The following is a 19649-nucleotide window of genomic DNA, read 5'->3' as shown; positions in this document are numbered from 1 at the left end:
ACGGGCTTAGTTGCTCCGCAGCATGTGGGATCTTCCCAGACCAGGGCTCGAACCCGTGTCCCCTGCATTGGCAGGCGGATTCTTAACCACTGTGCCACCAGGGAAGCCCTGCAAGTTTTTTTAAAAATGGATTTTTAAACACATTTGTTTGACTTTTGTTACACAAATCATCACAGACTTACCTCCTGGGTAATTTTGGATATTGAGTCATAAAAATCACAGGTCTCTTAAGGAAAGAGTTTTCGGAAATGTTAGATTATCATTTAGTTATGGCTGTAGGAAGGGCCATAACTAAACAACAGACACCTGGTTAAAAGCCTCCTGAGAACGAAATCCCACCACTTCCGTTCATAGTTCATTTCAAAGTTTAATAGTGAGGAAATTCTTAAATAACAACTAATTTAATTCCTTTATCTGCACGCTAAGCCCCATTCCTTGGGCTGATAAACCCCAATATTTCCATTTCTCTTATTCATTCACTCAACTATTGAGTAAACATTTACTAAGTGTGAACTATTAAAGAAACCTTTATTAAGTGTGTGGGGCCCAGTTCTATCACTGAACATGCGGAGAAAAAGCTCTCAAGGTCTGATTGGATCAATCAGGAAATTGGCCAAGTTTGTGTGCACAATGCGTGTGTTGGGGGAGGGGGAGATTTGCAGTGACAGGGTGGGGAGAGGAGAAACCCTCTTTTATGGAGGTGGGCACAGAGCTCCCCGGCAGCGCCCACTTGTGGGCTTAACGTATAATGAAACATCTCAACACAAGCTCACGCAGAGCAAACTCCCAGGAGATGGGGAGGGGGTTGGAATTGGGCCAGTTCCATGCCTGGAAAACCTACACTTTACTTTTCCAGTGTCCTCAGTCTGTCCAGCACCACCAGCTTGCTATCTTCCCCGTGTAAACGCTTTGCAAGTACCGAAGGCTGTAATTAAGTGGACTCTCTTCTGCGAACACAGTAACTTCAGTGGCTGAATTAGAAATGCCCTAGTGTGATGCTGCGGACCAGTGAAGGCTGCGGACTGGGAGACACAAGGTCTGGATGCTGGTTCTCGGCCACCGTGCTGCGGTCTATTTTTGTTGGGCACCTAAGGGCCCGGGATGCTGAGGAAGACGCAGACCCCGCCCTCAGGGAACTTACAGTCTAGCGGGGAGACACTGACAAGCACAAGCCCCTGTGTGGAGCGGCACCAGTTACAAGGCAGTTAAACTCCTGACGTTAAGGAAGAGCAAAGCAGGCTTTCATCCACTGCTACCCTCGCACCTCACTGAACCTAGATTTTGTTCACTAAAATTGAGATAATTCCTTCTTAATCTACTTTACGGTGCTGTAGGGACCTAAAAGGCCAAAGTTCCTAGAAAAGCATAAAGGGCAATTCAAAGTAGAGACTGTTGATTAGCTACGTAACGGTGCTAATCTGCACATTTAAAGGATGTTTCATTCAGCGGTGCTACAGGAGAGCGGAACAGAGGGCTAGAAGGCTTGCAAGTCGCTGGTACCTGCTCCGAAAAAAAGCAAAACAAAACAAATAAACAAACAAAAACACAGGCTTGACCTAACGTGGAGGGGAATCCGGAGCAAACTCCAAAGTCAAATCCTCGGAAAGTGACACGTCGGTCTGAGCACCCGCCGCCACTCGCCTCGTGCCCGGGGTCACTCTCCAGGCGCCCGCTCCACCCTCACCCCGGAAATCCCAGACCGCGGTCCTGACCGCCCGGACCGAGTCGCGGGCGCCTCCTGGCGGCCACCCGCGGCCACCGCCCGCTCGGGGAGCGGGAGCGGCACTGGCGAACTAGGGAGAGAAGGGGCGTGGTCTTCTCGCGTGAACTAATGGCGTCATCGAAGCGACGGGCCCGGAAGGAAGTGGCGTGCGGAGAGGTGTGGCGGTTTCTGCGGTTGCACAGGGGTTCGGACGAGTACGGAGCGCCTGGAGGGACAGCCTGGTACGCGCCCCCCCCCCCACCTTAGTGCGCGCGCTTGGGCCTCGGTGAGGCTCCCGGCAGGAGCTGATCAGCGGTTCCCCCCGGCCCCCACCACAGCATCCTTTCTCCCTCGGGAGCGGGAAAGCAACCCCTTTCTGTTCCGTCCCTTCCCCGCGAGCCTCTAGGCGGGACGGAGCGGAGGCTCTTGGAGCCTCCAGCCCCGACCCAGGGCTCCTGGGACTCGCGACCCTCTCTCAGAAGAGGGCAGGGAAGCAGCGCGAGGTGGGGCGGGGGTGACTTCGGGGAGCAAAGGGCTTTTGCAGATAGGACGCAGCTGCAGATCGGTAGCTGGAGGCCGCACGGTAAAATAAGCGCCTCTCAGACGTCTGCGCCAGAGTTAAGTTAGACCCGGGAGGCAGAAATCCACGCGCTGGACGCGTGGGCCCAGGCGCGCCCGATTGGGAACCTCGCTGACAGTTACCGCAGTTTTTCCAGATCATTCAGTGTTCAGGAAATGAGTCTCTGGATGCCAACTCTTTCGCGTCCTGGTGCCTGAATACAGTTGAACCCAGGAGCCCCAGAGTCTACCCAGCCTGGGGAACCCCCTTTCCCCTCTAACCGTGGGCTTGGGAAACCTGTCGGGTGCAAAGTGCCGGTCAAGCATATGGGAGGGAGTGTGGCTTCAGTACTGCTCAGAGCCCTATATTGTTTAGGGCCAAAGGAATAACTGGGAAGGTGGATGAAAGGCCAGAGAATCCCGCCATGGAACTCGGCTCGCATGCTGTCTCTGTCGCTCCAGCCTCTGAAAGGAGTAAATAATGGTTTCCTTTGAAGTGGCAGGCAATTAGGGCTGGGAGGCTCTGACCAGAATTACACGGCCACAACTGTCTGTCATCTGACATCCTCTGTAATTTGGACCAACGTACTGCAGCTGCCTCGCTTCCCTTTTACTAATATGAGTGGCTCCGGTGACAGCCCATTCGTGTTCACAGGAAGGGAAGGCTGTGTCCTGAACGCTGCCCAGTTGGCACTGGTTCTCCCTTGGACCACGGCTGTATCTGGAGCCACTGCCTCTTCGGGGAGGTGGAGAGTATAATTCCATAGTTAAGGAATGGTGGTGCCAAGTGAGAGCAAGGAGGAAGAGAGTTGTAGATCTAGACTCGTGTTCGTACTACTACAGGCTGGACGTGAGCCACTTTCCAGAGCTCAGCTTGGGGAGGTGCTCTTGCTGTGAGAGCTTTTCTCCCGCAAGTCAGAGCGCACACGTCTTGCTGTATCTTTTCCCCCAGGGTGAACGCTCACTGATGGCTCAGTTGGGAGCAGTTTTGGCTGTGGCTGCCAGTTTCTTGTGTGCATCTCTCTTCTCAGCTGTGCACAAGATAGAAGAGGGACATATTGGGGTGTATTACAGGTAAGGCAGCGACAGGGAGTTGCTTGCAACTTCCTGTTCAATGACTGGCTTTCCTAGTCAATGTTTAACAGATTCTGCTGGCCAATTGTGTTTCTATTTTGTTGATTAGGGGAGTCTTTTAGATTGAGCTTTTGTGTCAGTGACCATGGAGAGGGGAATACACACACACACGTAAATACATATATAAATGTAAATATAAAACCTAGTAGTCTGATGCCATGGATGATAATCGATAAACGTGTAAAGAGATTTAGAGAGAAAACCTAAAGGCAACCATGCTCCTTGAAGATCATCTCTGAAACATTGTTTTCTCCTACTTCCCTCTGGGCGCCTTGGTGCCACAAGTTTACCTCTGACGAGTACCGGTTCTTGATGGCAACCTGAGGAGATGTAATGGGGACCTACTCTTTAAAATTAACATTTCAGGAAAAATGAAAGAGCCTGCAGGTTGATTTGTATCCATCAAGGCAAGCTCTAAGATAGTGGTTCTTGCAATAACCCATTATATCACTTTATTTTTATTGCTCTTTTTTAAAAAAAAATGTATCTGTGACTTAAATAATATAAAGCAAAAAAGCATTTACTATAAATCTTGGGTTGCTTTCCTTTGAGTAACCTCCATAACCAAGTTATTTGCTTTAAGTCTTTATGAACGCCTTCTTATATGTACCCCGTAATGCTTTTTCTCTGGATGCCAATAGCGAGTTCTAGAAATCTGATTGGGTTCCCCTCTCCCTTTAATTATTTCTTCCCACCATCTGTTTCTATGTCCCCCAAAATGGCTTTTAATTTTATTACCATTTACATATAACTTGATTAGAAAAGTAACTGTACTGCCAAAAAAATATTTAGATGGTTTATCAAGTGTACTTAAAATTATTCTTTTGGTTCTTTGTGTCACTGGACTCCAACACTAGTACCATTAATTGGTCACTGTATTACCGGATTTAACTGCCCTTGTGGTTCGCCACAAGCCCAACAGATACGACAAAACAGCTCTCCTCTCTTACCTCAAGTATAGCCAGGGATTCTGCTGTCTTTATTCCACTTTGTCTGTGTGCCCATTTTTCTCACTGCAAAAGCATGAATAGCGGTTTTAGGTTTTAGCATCAGGCTTCCTAGAATATTAGGGTCAAGCTGAGAGGAAGAAAGGGATCTGTGGGCATGGCTCTGGCACATGTCACTCTATATTAAATGTTTATGGGGCTGCAGAGAAAGTGGGCCCAAACAGTATTGATGTAACAGACACCCCTTTGCTAAACCAAGCCTGCCTCTCTCTCCCTCCTCTGCAGAGGCGGTGCCCTGCTGACTTCCACCAGCGGCCCTGGCTTCCATCTCATGCTCCCATTCATCACATCCTATAAGTCTGTGCAGGTATACTCGGCTTGTGGGGCAGGGTTGGACGACTGCAGACTTGGGTGGTGATTAGTGCATGATTTGGAATGATTTAGCCATTGGATGAGTGGATGAGTATAATGCCTTTTCAAGGGCTCACTTCAGACTAAGTCATATAAGTCATATATATAATATAAAGTATGAGGCTCCGTGAGCCATTCACTTCTGGGGTTTTACTTGATCGTTGAAATAGCTGAACGGGGTCATTGCCTTGGCCCGTCATTCCCAGCTGGGAACTATGGCTTCACTTCAAGACAAAACCAGAGAAGAATCTGTTCTGAATACGCAGAAGGAAAAATAGGATGTTTGTGCATCTGTATGTTTTAAACCACAGGCTACCAAGATAGATGGAAATAAAACATGGTAATTTTGCTGGTTCTTTTTTAAACTTCAGAGATGTGAACATAATTGGGGGGGGGAGTGAACTTGGAGAAGGGAAATGACATCTAAAATAGGTGTAGGATTAGTTATGACAGACCCAAAGCCAGGCTAAGTTAGACTAGTCATCTTGGAAGTATATCCAGCTAAGAGGAATAAGAAGATGCAGAGAATGACTTTTAAAGTAACCCAGGAAAATATCCTGGGATACCTCATCAGCATTTGCCCTGTAGGTTTCTTCTGCCATTTACTGTGCTTGATGGTTTTCAAAGTGCATTCATGCACGTTATCTCATCTGAGTCTCACAATAATCCTGAGAATGGGCCGAGCAGGTTTTAGAGGCTATGAGGTTAAATAAAGAATCTGCTGTTTCAAGACTAGTAAATGGAAGTAAACACGGGTCTTAGGACTCCTAATCCAGGGTCTTTTTCACTAAACCATCATTGCTCAGCTTGTTCATGTGGTGGTTCATTTACAGGGAAGCAGGGTGGGTACCTTTGCTTGGTTTAGTCTCACACTCTGTAAGTGAGGAGGATTCAGTGGGGGTATTCACGTTTCACAGAGGCAAAGTTTAACCCAAATAAGTATTCAAGGCCAAGGCTATTTGGGTTTCCCAAAAGAACTCACTTTGTTTGTCACTGCTCACCTTACAGCATCTTATGTCTCCCCTAATTCCAGACCACACTCCAGACAGATGAGGTGAAGAATGTACCTTGTGGGACAAGGTAAGGTGCCCAGAATAAAGCTGTGAAGCCCAAATAAGAGGCAAGGCCATCTGGCTGGCTACAGTAAGAGACTGAAAAGGGACGTACCCCTTGGTGGTTTCACCAAGTTCTCTGCCCCCAAGCTCCCTATGTTCTGAGTTGAGTAGGTGGTGGAATGCAGTAGAGAAAATCACAGAAGGGAGACAAGTTTGGAAGGGCCTTGAATGCCATGATAAAGGCTTTTAGCACATAAATAACTTGCTAGAGGAAGATAACTTTAGCAGAACTAGCTATGGAGAATGTTGGAAAGGTGGTAGCGGGGAGAACTCAGGGGCAGGAAATTCAAAGAGAAAACCAATACGGTGGTCTGGTTGAAAAGTCAGGAAGGTCTGAACAGGGACAGAGTAACAAAGTAAACCACACCACAAGAAAACACTCGGACAAATACAGAATCAGAACATCCCACAGAATGACTGGCCCAGTTTCATCACAAAGTCATTGTATCTGGAGGGGCCTTGGGTCAAAAAGGAGACGTAAAGATATAAGCAAATGTAACGTGGTGAACCTTGCTTAGAACATGGTTCCAAAATAACAGCTATTAAAGACGTTACAGAAACTGCGTTAGTCATTTTGGGCTGCCGTAACAGAATACCACAGACTGGCTGGCGTAAACAACAGACACGTATTTTCTCACGGTTCTAGAAGCTCAGAGCCCAAGGTCAAGGCGGCAGCAAGGTTGGTTCCTGGCCTGCAAGTGGCTACTTTGCTGTGTCCTCACACGGCCTTTCCTCTATGCACGTGTGGGGCGAGAAAAAGATCCCTGGTGTCTTTTTCTTCTTTCCTTTACCAGTCCAGTCAGATCAGGGCCCCACCATTATAACCTCATTTACCCTTAATTACCCCCGTAAAGGCCCTGCTTCCAAATGCAGTCGCATTGGGGATTAGAGTTTCAGCATACGGATTTTGGAGAGCACACAATTCGGTCCATGACAGGAGCTTCCGGGGAAATTTGGAGAAAGACTGGGTATTAGATGGTAAGGAATTATTGCTAATTTCCTTAGGTTTGGGAATGGTACTGTGACTCTGTAGGAGACTGTCATTATTCTTAGGATGCTTGACAGGTGTTAAGGGCTAAGGTATCCTGACCGCAGCTTGCTTTGAAATGTTCAGCCAAAAAAAAAAAAAAAGTAGATCAATCAATAGGTAAAATGTTAACAATTGTTAAATTCAGGTGTTGATATATGAGTGTTAGTTGTACTATTCTTTCAGCTTTTCTGTATGTTTGAAATTGTTTTCTAATGAATGTCAGGGGCGGGGAGGGCTGAACTGAAGTGATGGTGAAAACAAAGTGAGAAACAGTGACCATAAAACCCCACATTTTTAAGTTCTGAGAACTCCGTTACCTTCTTTAGTCTCTTCCTTTCGATTGATTGCTTTAATCAAAAGGCACTGCAGATTCAAAGGAGATGAACTACTCTTGTCTTACCGCCAAAGTTTCGTTTTTCTCTTCGCGGAGGTATTTTTAGGAGGGGTGATTTCTCGCGAGATTGCGTTCTCACTAGCGGCTCGGAAGGACTCCTGCCTGGAGAGCCTCCTGCCTCTGACCTCTCACCGCCCCCCCCCACCGCCCCCGTGAACTCTCCTCCTTTCCCGTCGAGTCACACACCTCCCGCTACCCCCTAGGAGGGGCACCATATTCCAGAGCTTAGCCCTGACTGCTGTGTCCGTGCCTCTTCCGACAGCGGTGGCGTGATGATCTACTTCGACAGAATCGAGGTGGTGAACTTCCTGGTCCCACACGCAGGTGTGTGCTTGCCGTGCCGCTCCCCCAGCCCCGCCCCTCCCCCGCCGCCCACTCCCCCCGCCCCCCCACCGGCCCCGTGTCTGCTGCAGCGCCCCGGGAAGGGACCGCCGCTGTGTCCGGGGATGTGGCGAGTCCCGCCCGTCCTCATGCTGAATCTCCCCTTCCTCCCAGTGTATGACATAGTGAAGAACTACACTGCCGACTACGACAAGGCGCTCATCTTCAACAAGATCCACCACGAGCTGAACCAGTTCTGCAGTGTCCACACGCTTCAGGAGGTCTACATCGAGCTCTTCGGTAAGAAAGCCTCTTGTGATGATCACCTGCTCGAGCAGCCCTGCTTCCCCCGCTGCCCACTTCTGAGCTGCCCACAGGGCGGCATGGGTACCAAAGGCCCGGAAGTGCTGAAGATCCAGTGCCCGGGAAGCGGGCGGTCACACGGGGCACTCCTGGGAAATGCTGGTGCCGGTGGAAGAAGCTCGTGAGAGTGGTTGAGTGTTGGGCACAGGAGTAATAGTGGATGAGAGGACTCGCTCCTGCCCTGAATCAGAGGCCTGGGCTGGAAATGTGTTCCCACTGTCCCTAAACATCGTTCTGTAATGAAGAGGGATCAGTTCTAGAAGGACCTTAGAGATTACCCAGCATCCTCCTTTCAAGATAAGGGTACTAAGGCCCAAAGGGAGAAAGTGCCAGAGCTGGCTGGTAGCAGAGCTGAAGCTCAGACCTCCCTCCCCTGGCTTCTGGCTTCTGGCTTCATCCATGCCACCCTGGATGAAGGGCACCAGGACCGGCTGATGAGAACAGCAAGGGTCACGTTTAATTCTAGAAGTGGGACGAGGACCATAGCTACTTAAAGTTCCTAAAACCTCTGTGGGTTTTGGTTGTTGTTGTTTTTACCCTATACCTGTAGAGAGGAATAGGGAAACGCTTAGAACAGAAAGGACCCACGTGGGACTTCCCTGGTGGCGCAGTGGTTAAGAATCCGCCTGCCAATGCAAGGGACACGGGTTCGAGCCCTGGTCCGGGAAGATCCCACGTGCCGCGGAGCAACTAAGCCTGTGCGCTACAACTACTGAGCCTGCGCTCTAGAGCCTGCGAGCCACAACTCCTGAGCCCACGTGCCACAGCTGCTGGGCGCACACGTCGCAACTACTGAAGTCCGCGCGCCTAGAGCCCGTGCTCTGCAACAAGAGAAGCCACCGCAATGAGAAGCCTGCGCACCACAACAAAGAGTAGCCCCTGCTCGCCGCAACTAGAGAAAGCCCGCGCGCAGCAACAAAGACCCAATGCAGCCAAAAATAAGATAAATAAATTTATTAAAAAAATAAAAGCAAATGAACTTTGCCATCAGTGGTAACAGCTATTCTTGACATCAGGACTGGACAGTGATTTTTCCCAGGAATCTTCATTAAAAGGACCCTGAGTGAGAACATTCTGTAGAGTAGACAGAGGCGGAATCATTGGCGACACCAGTGGTCTTAATTAAGCAAACAGCCTTTTGCACTGTGTTTCAGATTTGGGAAATCATCAGAAGCACTTTTGACTTTTCTGCAGAAGAAAATGAATCTGAATTCACTTTATAGGCTTTGGATTCTCTTGTGGGGTTTGGATTCAGTGTGCTGTTAAGAACAATTCAGTAAATCTGCTGTTGATTTTTTTTTAACCTCAAACTGATAGAATTTCATAAAATATCTTAGTTTTCTCTCTAAGCATTGTTTTAGAACTTGTGCCATTAAATGAACGTTTCAAAGCATTTGAAACAACAAAAGACAGAAGAGCTCTAATTTCCATGTAGAGAGAATTAAAATGTGAAATTGTTCTGCATTAGAGAACTTCTCACTATCTTGCAGATGAACTTGGTGGCCTAGTAAAGTAAAACTTCTTGTACAGAGGAGCTAGGGAAGTATGTTTGCTTTGAAATATCTTTCTTTTTAACATCATTCTTGCCAGCAAGCACTGTTTTGTTTAAAATCCGTTTGCATCTGCAAAGGAGAAACTCGAGTCTCTAATCCTGTTCCTTGAAGTTGGAAAGTTTTTCTCTGGTCCCCTCCTCTCAGGACTCATAGCCCTGACTTTCAGCTTGACTGCAGTTTTTATCACTGCTTGCTCTGATGCATCCTCTTTGCCTGTTTTATTAAAATGTTATCAAGTACTTGTTAAGAAGTTTGTCTGAAGACCCTCTTTGTGTTCACTTAGTAACATAACTTAATCCGCATCTGTCAGCATAACCATCACCTATAAACAATTTAGTACTGGTGTTACTTTGGTAGTAAACCACCTTGCAAAATATTTCTTCCAGATTTTCCTAGAAAGTTACTAGCCCAGGGTCACAGTTTTCTGCCTTGACTCAGATAGAATTTAATCTGATGAACAGCTGTGTTATTAACTTATGGAGGGTACAGGCCATCTCCCTTAAAGTTTGGTTGGTCTCCTATTTAAAATAGAAAATATGGAATGGAATGTTTATCTCTAGCCGTCAAATTGTTAGACCCGTGTCAGGTGTGAGGTGCTGCCCTTATGGGCATTTCTCCCTCAGTGCTGAGAGACTGGTGGGAACATATCTGATATGTAGAAGTATTAAAACCCCTTGCTTAGCGATATGACAGTTGAAGCAAGTACTGTTCTCAACCCTAATGACCAAAGCATAATAATTGAACAAGTTCCTCATTTGGGGTCCTGACTAGCTTGAGCACATCACTGAACCTCTGTGGGCCTCAGTTTGAGCATCTATGACAGGCAAGGAGTTAGACTTACTGTTCCTCAAAGGCTCCTGGATCACGAATGGCCACATAAAGCAGATGGCAGCTGACAGTAAGGGAGATGGTTCCGTGTAGATGTCCCAGCCTGGTTTCGTGGGTCCTTTTCTCAGTGATCTTCCAGGATCTTACTGAGGATGTTATGGGGTGGGGGGCAGGGAAGGGAAGGCCCAGGCCAGAGCAGGCAGCCTGGGTGCCGCTGTTCCTAGGGTCACAGCTAGAGGGACAATCGGTTACAGCTCTTCCAACCCTTGTCCGTGAAATGACTCACGTGTCATGTTTCAGACAGAGAATCGGGACCAAAGCAAACAACACATCAAACCACTTGGGCTCGTTTCCAGAACTGTAAATTGTCATTTTTCTCCTTGTGTTATTTGATGGAGTTCCTAATGGAATTAGTCTTCCTTGGGGCTTTCCTTGACATCAGAGTCTGTTTTTCTTTTAGAAACCTCTAAAATTACTAGATTTAATGTGCTTGGCTTTTTCAAAATACCTAACTTGGCCATTCCACCTTCCTTCTTCGTGAAAGCCAGGCGGCCACCTTCTGTTGCTGCTGTTTCTACGGAAGGGCTGCTGCCTGACTCCAAAAATGTGCTAGAGTTGTTGTTTGTCCTTGTAAAGCTTAGTTCCCTTCTGGGCGAGGCTGATGTCTTCTTGAGGCCCCAGGGAAGGGACACGCTCACGTCTGGCTCACATAGCGGACCGAGTGGGCATCCCGCTGTGAGAGTCTTGCAGGGCGTCTTTAGACATCCGGGCTCTGATGAACAGTCTGCCTTGGGAAGACCTTTTGCCTGTGCATTCTTGAGCCGGTGTCTCGCCTTGCACTCTACCACCATACTTCCCTCCTCCCCGCCTGAAAAGTGTAACAGCTCCTTTTTCTATCTGTCTTGATTCCAGATCAGATTGATGAAAATCTCAAACTGGCTTTGCAACAGGACCTGACCTCCATGGCCCCCGGGCTCGTCATCCAAGTAAGCACCGCCCTGGTGGGAGCCCTGCCACCGCCCCCGACCCCCGAGGAAGGTGCATCCCCTCTTCCAGAGGATGTCCTGTCTGTGCAGGAAGATCAAGGACCGGTGGGAGCTGGTCCCTCAGCCCCTCACCTCCCCATCGGGTGCTGTTTTTATCCCTCTCCAGGCTGTGCGGGTGACAAAGCCCAACATACCCGAAGCCATCCGCAGGAACTACGAGCTGATGTGAGTGTGCCCGGTGCCCCAGCTGTATCCACCGCTCTCCCCCGCCTCCCGTTCATCCCATCCCGGGGTTGATCGACGCCGGGCCAGACATCCCCTCTTGAGTATTTGTTACAGCACACCACCCTGGAAGATGGGGCAGGCATGTCAGGACGCTCACCTGGGCTCCGGGACGACAGAGCAGGGATGCTCTTCAGGGGGTCGGGGAGGGGGCGGGGGGGAGGCGTGTGGCATTTCACGGCTCGTGCCAAAGAAGACGGGGAGCGGCGATTGAGTGGGCAGGCAGGTGCCTTTTACTGAAGTCAGTTATGCTTTATTTCCTACCAATGAGTTTCGGAGGAGAAGGCAAGCCATGTTACTGCCTGCAGCAGAGCCGCTTTCACCTGGGATGTTAAAGAGCCTGCCAGGAGAGAGGAAGGAATGACAGCTTGCGTCCCCCTGGGCGGGGGCAGCTTGTCTTCTCCAGGGCACAGTGAAGCTCCGCAGAAGCTGGTCCCCAGCGGCCTCACAGCTGTGCATTTTTCTCCCCTTCAGGGAAAGCGAGAAGACGAAGCTTCTGATTGCAGCCCAGAAGCAGAAGGTGGTGGAGAAGGAAGCCGAGACAGAGCGGAAGAAGGCCCTCATTGGTCTGACTGTGCTTCTGGGGTCCCCTTTCGGGGCAGAGGGGCTGGGGAGGGTGGAGAGATTCAGGAAGCCTGGGGCACGGTCCTCCGAAGCCCTGCCACACGCAGGGGCGGCCTTCATCCCCCAGAAGCAGAGCTGAAATTGTCAGATTGCAGCCAGGGATCATGAGTTTTGAGTTTCCACAAATCTCTTAAAGGAGCCCTTCCAGTTAATTCTTCATTCACAATAATAATAACACCGATTGGGCCCTTACTATGAGCCGTGGGCTTTTCTAAACGCTTGCGGGTGAATCATCTCGCTCCTCACACACCCAGCCCCGCCGGGTGAGGAAGGCACCATCCTTAACCTCCTTTCACTGAGCTGAAGCACACAGAGGCTAGATTACTGCCCAAGGTCACATGGCAGAGAGGTGATGGAAACGGGGTTCAAATCCAGGGACTCTGCCCCCGAACTCGGGTTCTTCACCACTGCCCCAGACGACCAGCCACAGCCCTGGCCACTTCCTAAAGTGCAGTGGCAGGAGGAAACCTGTACCTTAACCCTTAAAGCATTCCTGTGGAAGAAATGTCCTGTGACTTAGGAGAGGGAGCCTGCCATGGCTGCCTCTGGGCCAGTGGCCCTTCGCCCGAGCTCACCCACTGCCCTGCATCAGGGCCTCAGATCAGGTGAAAGGTGCAATGCAGTCAAACTCTGGAAATATCAGAGCTCTAAGCCTTTTCTCAACTTCATTAATATAGAGGCAGAGAAAGTGGCTCAGGTGGCAGAAATCACCTATGGGCAGAAGGTGATGGAGAAGGAGACAGAGAAGAGAATTTCGGAAATCGAAGGTGAGCAAGAGTGAAATTCCCGCCTGCCTTTTCCTCAGACCCCTCTCTGTGGCCAGGGGGTGGGAGAGTCATTTCCCTTGCTCTGTAACCTCTGTTCTCAGATGTTGTGATTTCTTTGGCACATCCCTTGTTCTCTGTGCTCTGACTCGAGTTTTGGGGAGATTCGGTCCAGGCTGGCATTAACTTTCCACTTGAGAGATTCAGTCATTCATCAGATTTTAGTTGGGTGCCATCAGAACTCTTCTGCCAGGCTTAAGAAAACGGGAAATCACGTGGTCCCTGCTGTCTTGCGCTCACAGTCTGGCATTGGAAGTAAACCAAGAAGCTAGGTCCAGACAGCAGCTCGCTCCCTCCTGCCTTACCCGCCCCCCTCCTCGGAAGCCCGTGAACACCATAGTTTGGCCTCTCAGGGTCCCTGTGGATGTTAAGCTGGGTGTGAAGAAGACACCTTGCAATGCCGACACCACGAGCTGGAGAGAGGTGTTGTCTTCGCCAGCTTCTCTGAATCTCACTCACCTTCAGTCCCCTGCCCCTCAGCTCTCACCTCATTCCCACCACTCACCTCCTCCTCCGTGTGGTGCCTTTATATCAAGCAAATTCTAGGCCAAAAACAAGACCTCAGGGCCCAGCTTCAGGCTACACAGTGCTGTGTCCAGTTGTACTCACGATGGGGCCTCTCGGGCTTTGCAGGTGCCCGTGGAGGAGCCAGTTAGGCTTTTACGGGTCAGCGGCTCCTCACTGGGGAGCTCTTAGCTGAACAGCACATTTTTATTTCTTACAAACGCAGGTCACCAGGCGCTAAGGCCAGTCGAGTTGGCCGCGTGCACCCCAGCCGGCCTGCAGGCTTCCACCGCCCAGGGCCCTGCTGAGGCTGTGCAGTGAGAACCCACCCGCAGTCCCCCCTTGCTTCCCAGGCTTTTGCTACAGATGTTGCCCATGCAAGGCTGGCCTCATTCCCAAGGCCAGGGAGTAAACATCAAAAATTTTGCGTCAGCTTGACCGAAAGCTGGTCTGAGCAGATTAAGGAAGCAGATTGCAAAGTAGAAGTTTAAATGGGTCTTAGTCCAAACAGGTGTTAGCCTGGACCACGGCACGGCATGCCCTTCAAGTTGTGCCAGCTTAAGCGCTGCTAATTAGAGCCTTTCTGAAATGATTGATGGAAATGAAAAGGGAGCTGAAGTTGGAGAGGGGCTGAATTGTTTTGCTTATGGTAGTCGGTTTCAGGGCAGATCCACCTCGGGCCTTATCCAGAGCCTTCTTCGGGCTTCCCTTGCTCTTGCCGTGTAATAGGAGGGGAGGGGGCCGGGGTGGAGAGCTCAGAGACTGGAGGTTGAGGCGGGTCCCGCCCCTCTCCTCACAGGCCACAGCAGGAGTAAGCGGCTCGAGAGAGGATGTGTCTCCGGGCCGCAGTGCCTTTCTCCACGATGCTGTCAGAAAACACACTGTCGGGCACAGCAGCAGACTTGCTCAGGGTTAGCTAGTCCCCAGCACCGGGAGATGCTGTCAGAGCACTCTTTCATCTTGGTCGAGTTTCACAACCACTTGTGAAACAGGAAAAAAATGCCTTTTCCCCAGTTTCATAAATGAGGAAATCAGAGCACAGAGAAGCCAGAGCAGTGTGCCCAGGGTCACGGAGGCGGTCGGGGAAAGTTGCGGGGACTAGCCTTCTGATAGCCGCTGCGCTTCACTTCACTGCGTTCTTCCCTTAAGATGCTGCGTTTCTGGCCCGGGAGAAGGCCAAGGCGGACGCTGAGTGCTACACTGCCCTGAAAATAGCCGAAGCAAACAAGGTAAAGGCCCAGCGCCGCCTGGCCGCCAGAGGGCGTGTGCCCGGCTTGAGAGTTGCCGGGTGGTTGTAGGAACACTGCGCCTGCCGCAGCCCCTCGTGGTCGGGAGTGAGGGCTCCTGTGCCGTGTGGGCCGGCGCCTTCCCTTTTCCCTTAGCTGGAGCCTGAGAGAAGTTTAATTTTGCTGGTAAACAGAGAAACTCCTGAAACTCTCGCAGTTCTCACCTTGAGGACCTGAGATTACTCTCTCCCAGAGAAGGGGTTTCGCGGTTACGAATAACGTAGCAGTGAGACCAGGAAGAGGAGCAGGGGGGCGTGGTTCTCACGGAGACCCTCTCCTCGCGAAAGTAAAGGGATGCCGCCCAGACTTTTCCCTAATCTGGCCCCACCAGAGTCTTCCTTCCTCATTTTTCTTCCAGCTGAAGCTGACCCCTGAGTATTTGCAGCTGATGAAGTACAAGGCCATCGCTTCCAACAGCAAGATTTACTTTGGCAAAGACATCCCTGACATGTTCGTGGACTCTCCGGGCAGCCTGGGCAAGCACTTGGAGGCGCTAGTTGACAAGCCGAGCTTTGGCTTAGAAGAGGAGCCCTCGGAGGCGGACGCGGAGGAGAACTGAATGTCCACAGCCGCACATGACGCTCAAAGAGATCTTCATTTTTTAACGATGAACCAGGATGCCGCTCCCTTCCACACGACCTTCTTTGACTCTCTTCCACGTACTGTGGTGAAAAAAGAAGAAACGGACTTAAATCTATTCCCCTTCCTGGGAAGCGGGGGCAGGGACTGATGAATTGGGGTTTTCTTCAGGTAAGTAGGTTATGTGACTTCTGTTAAGATTTGGAAACCATGGGTTAGACCTTTGACCGCCAGGCACTGATTTTCGCCCTTCTGAAGCTGGCTTAATTAGGGATGCTGTTAATAAGGAGTGGGAGAAATGCAGGGTGTCGCCTCCGATCGGACTGCCCTTATTTGGGGAAAGGCAGTCCAGTGTTCGCATCGTGCCTCCAAGGTGGGAGATGCCCGTGGGTGCAGCCCAGCTACCGAGCAAATACGTGCTTGCACGTTTGCCAGCAGAGCTGTGGAGACACGGCTGCGGTGGTTGCTGGCTTTCCCGGCGCTCCTGGCCGTGAGCCCGTGAGTTACTGCCGAGGCCCGCTCTCTGGAGCCCTGGTAAGGAAGAGCTGGTGCTAGGTTTTGCAAGCTTTTCTACACACCACCCTCCTTGCCCCAGGGCTGAAAGCGTGGTGGCTTCTGACTACATTTCCAGGGTCAGGGTTTGGCCACCACCACACAGTTCTTTTTAAAACTTTTCACCTATCCTGTGATTTGGTTTTTTTCTCCTCTTAACCTGTTCGTTGGTTCCACTCAGCATCAAGAAGACAGGAATGAAGAACTCAGGTGTCTTCAAAGCTGCTGAAGTGGGACCGTGCTATCTGTTAGCCACTATGGTACCTGCTTGGCAAACTGTGTGCGTTCCTTGAGATCAAGTGTCTTTTCATTGCTGTGGGGATCCTACGGTTGAAGACCTCCTCTGGGGGAGGAAGAAGGGCTCGTCCAAAAGATTCCCCAGTCTCAGCGCCTGTGACTTGTGCTGGGGTCTGTCTGATGTAGTGATAAGGGGGAGCCCGTTCGCTAAGCGGCCGGTGTCTTTAAATCCAGGGCTCTGGGGGTCACACCGAGTGTTAAATCTCCAGAGACAGCTGTGTGGGTACGAGTTCATGCCCTAGTGCCTGGGTCAGAAGGGCTGCATCAGAATCCACTCAAATGTTTTTCGTTACTAATTGGGAGATTTGGATGGGGGGAACACAAACATGAAAAAAAGGTTTTCTTGTGTCCTGAAGTTGGAGTCGGGGGCAGGAGTGTGTACCAGGTTGCTAAGTGCAGGGCAGCTGTCTGGAGTGAACTTGCAAGCCTGTTGGTATCGTCCACGACAAGCCCTGGCTGAGGATTTGTTATTAGCTGCCCCCGTCCAAGAAGAACTCCCACTGTACCCCTCTTTTCTTGGTGAAACTACAAATGATACTTTCTGGCACAGATTTCCATCTCATTTTTGATCCCACGCCCAGACTTCTGATTAATCGAATGGCCCCAAAAGTCGGGCTACCTTGCTTCTAAGTAGCACCAGGCTCGTCGGGAGTTGGGGGAGCATTCAGCCGACCTAGGAATACACAAAGCGTTAACCCCTCTTAATTTAAATGTTGCCCTTCTCTGTTCTAATCTGTGGGACTTAGAATTCTCAAACCACCATTCCTGGTCACACTTTGTGCAGGCAGCCAAATGTTCCTGGAAGTGATGGATTTTAATGTGCTCAGAAGGCCTTGCCGAAGGCAGTTAGTCTAAGACCAACATAAGGTATCCATCATTAAGATACACTCACCCTCCTCCCATTTCAGTGCCATTAATCACTTGTTAGGAGTACCATGTCACATCCAGCATCCCTGATTTACATATCTGTCGGCTCCTCTGCTCTGAGACCGGCTGCCTAAGCCTCAGAAAACACTACTCCTCTCCAGTGGAATACGCAGCAAGGACATCTCAGCCTCTCTGAATAGCAAGCTTGCTCAGATTCTTAACCTGAACTTCTAATACTAGCATCCTGTGATGGCTTGTCCCTTGCACTAGATCACAAAGGAGCCTCAGTGAAGTCCTGCTACACCTACCCCCCTTCAATGTCAATGTCACTTCTTCTTTAAGCAAAAATAACTGTTGTAGTACCCATTCGTTTAACTCCAATGTTGTCTGTACCTGCCTGAATAGGAATATCATGGAAATGGTCTGTTTCCTTAGCTTGGGACAACTAACCAATCTGTCTGTGTGACTTCGTTTCTGTAACACTTACTAGAAAACCTGATGTGAAAACATTTGAATTCTAAACATGTAAACTGTGACAGCCTGCAATTTTGTAGGCAGTAAAGTCATGGCTGCTATTGATAAATGGAACCTCTATCAAAATAAGGAACTGTTTATAGAAGTCAGTTTTTGTAGGACTTTCCAAGGAAAAATCACCTTGGTTGAATGTTTCTCACTCATTAAACTTTGCAGAAGTGATCTATATTCAGTACTGTTTTTAATCACTTTTTTAATATCAGGACAGAATATTTGAAAGGAAGCCACAGTTTGTTAATTTTTATATGACTAAAACAAATTTGGAGGGATCTGCGATCATATTAAGTTGAGAGAGGGAAAAAAAATCACTGAAAGAATTTTAGCAATATAGTCATCCCTCGGCATCCGCGGGGGACTGGTTCCAGGACACTCCTTCCCCCCCCCCCATACCAAAAGCCGTGGATGCTCAAGTCCCTTATATAAAATGGCCTAGTATAGCTGCCTCTGTATCCGCGGGTTCCACATCCACAGATACAAAGGGCCGACTATATTGATCCGAAAAAAGTAGATGTTTTATAAATGATCTGTTGCAGTCTCTATGGGTCTCTATCTTTCAACACAGATAACTTCACCATTTATAAACAGTGAAAGTCAGATCTTCATATTTACTGACTTACCTATTTAAGTTTGATTGAGGATAAGTTGTATCCTGACTAGTGGTCACTCTGCATCTATGGACTTAACCACTGCTTCTTTAGTTCTATTCAGTAGGGTTCTAGCCACTATTTCTGGTGTTTCCTTTTAAAAGAGGTAATAGCCAATTATTTTGTGTTTGTATTTCCGTTCCTCTCTATTTCTGCTTTTGTGCAAGCTGGTGATTGAATAGTCAAAACTAATTCTACTTGCAAAGAGCCCCGAGGACTGAATGACCCCCTTTGTAACTGAGAAATGATTGTTGTTATATTAATCACTCTACAAATGATATGCTGGATTAATTGCCTTGGACTGATAGATGGAAGAACTGTTTTGGACAACTCTAAAGGTGTGATTTGATGTCTTAGTTTTATTTTCAATCTTGCTAAATAAAATGAGTCTTTGTATTTTTTTTTTTATTACAGTGAAATTTAGCAATAGCTAAAATTAGGTTAGGTGATAAAAAGAGATAAAACATTTCTGCCTAGTAAGTTAAGTCGAGCCCCAAACATATATTCAGATGAATATCTATTCCCATTATCAATGTAGAAATAATAAACAGCTTATTTGTGAAAATGGCATAATTCTTGGTAGGTGCCACGGAGATTTATCGTAAAATACTCCATACACTGCTGCAATTCTGCTCCAAAAGAGCAGAGGTACTTTCAGTTGACCCAAAATTCATTTTGATATCAATTCGGTAAGAAAGTCGCAGTCTCTATTTGGGAAATCTGCCCAGCCTAGAGTTGCTGAATAAAATACAGGATGCCCAGTTAAATGTGATTTTCATATAAACAACGAATAATTTTTAGTATAAGTATGTCCCAAATATTGCATGAGACATACTAAAAAAGTATTCGTTGTTTATATGAAATTCACATTTAACTGAGCATCCTGAACAGTTGACCCTTGAACAACACGGGTCCACTTTTACACGGATTTTTTTCCATAAACACATACTACAGGACTATTCAATCTGCGGTTGGTTGGCTTCGCAGATGCAGAACTAAAGATACGAGGGCCTGCTATAAAGTTACAGGCAGATTTTCGTCGATGCCAGCCGGGGTCAGTGCCTCTAACACCTGCATTGTTCAAGGATCAACTGTATTTTTATTTGCTAAATCTGGCAACCCTAGCCCATGCTTTCTCAGGTTTTTCAATGGTGCTCCCAAACTTTCTCTGTTGGTTAGAGAGCCCAACACAAATACTATGAATTTACAATTGAATAGGTAAATTAAGAATGTAGTTTCTAGAGTTAAACTGCCAAGATTCAAATCCCTTCTCTACCACTTCTTAGATCTATGGTCTTGAATAAATTCTTTAAC

At 48.7% G+C, this 19649-nt stretch overlaps 1 protein-coding gene across 5 annotated transcripts; it reads left to right on the top strand.

Moving 5' to 3' along the window:
* Positions 1–1815: 1815 nt before the first annotated feature.
* On the top strand, positions 1816–18731 carry ERLIN2 (ER lipid raft associated 2). Of its 5 annotated transcripts, none has more exons than XR_014258119.1 (13): positions 1816–1944; positions 3213–3334; positions 4627–4708; positions 5786–5832; positions 7554–7615; positions 7787–7912; positions 11269–11342; positions 11509–11567; positions 12099–12190; positions 12926–13015; positions 14726–14805; positions 15221–15612; positions 16175–18731. XR_014258119.1 is itself a non-coding variant. In XM_082444188.1 (12 exons), exons 2-12 carry the CDS (start codon positions 3228–3230, stop codon positions 15419–15421), a joined length of 1020 nt encoding a protein of 339 aa, XP_082300314.1. In that variant the 5' UTR covers positions 1816–1944; positions 3213–3227; the 3' UTR covers positions 15422–18731. The 5 variants fall into 5 exon arrangements, 3 of the variants coding, with proteins under 3 accessions (XP_082300314.1, XP_082300315.1, XP_082300313.1); XR_014258120.1 differs by lacking the exon at positions 1816–1944 and adding an exon at positions 2030–2734; XM_082444188.1 differs by having other exon boundaries at positions 15221–18731.
* The last annotated feature ends 918 nt before the right edge of the window (positions 18732–19649 follow it).

This window comes from Balaenoptera physalus, assembly GCF_965194825.1.
Source record: "Balaenoptera physalus genome assembly, chromosome: 21".
Taxonomy (NCBI): Eukaryota; Metazoa; Chordata; class Mammalia; order Artiodactyla; family Balaenopteridae; genus Balaenoptera; species Balaenoptera physalus.
Note: the sequence above shows the minus strand (reverse complement) of the source record. Positions and strands in the feature narration are given on the sequence as shown.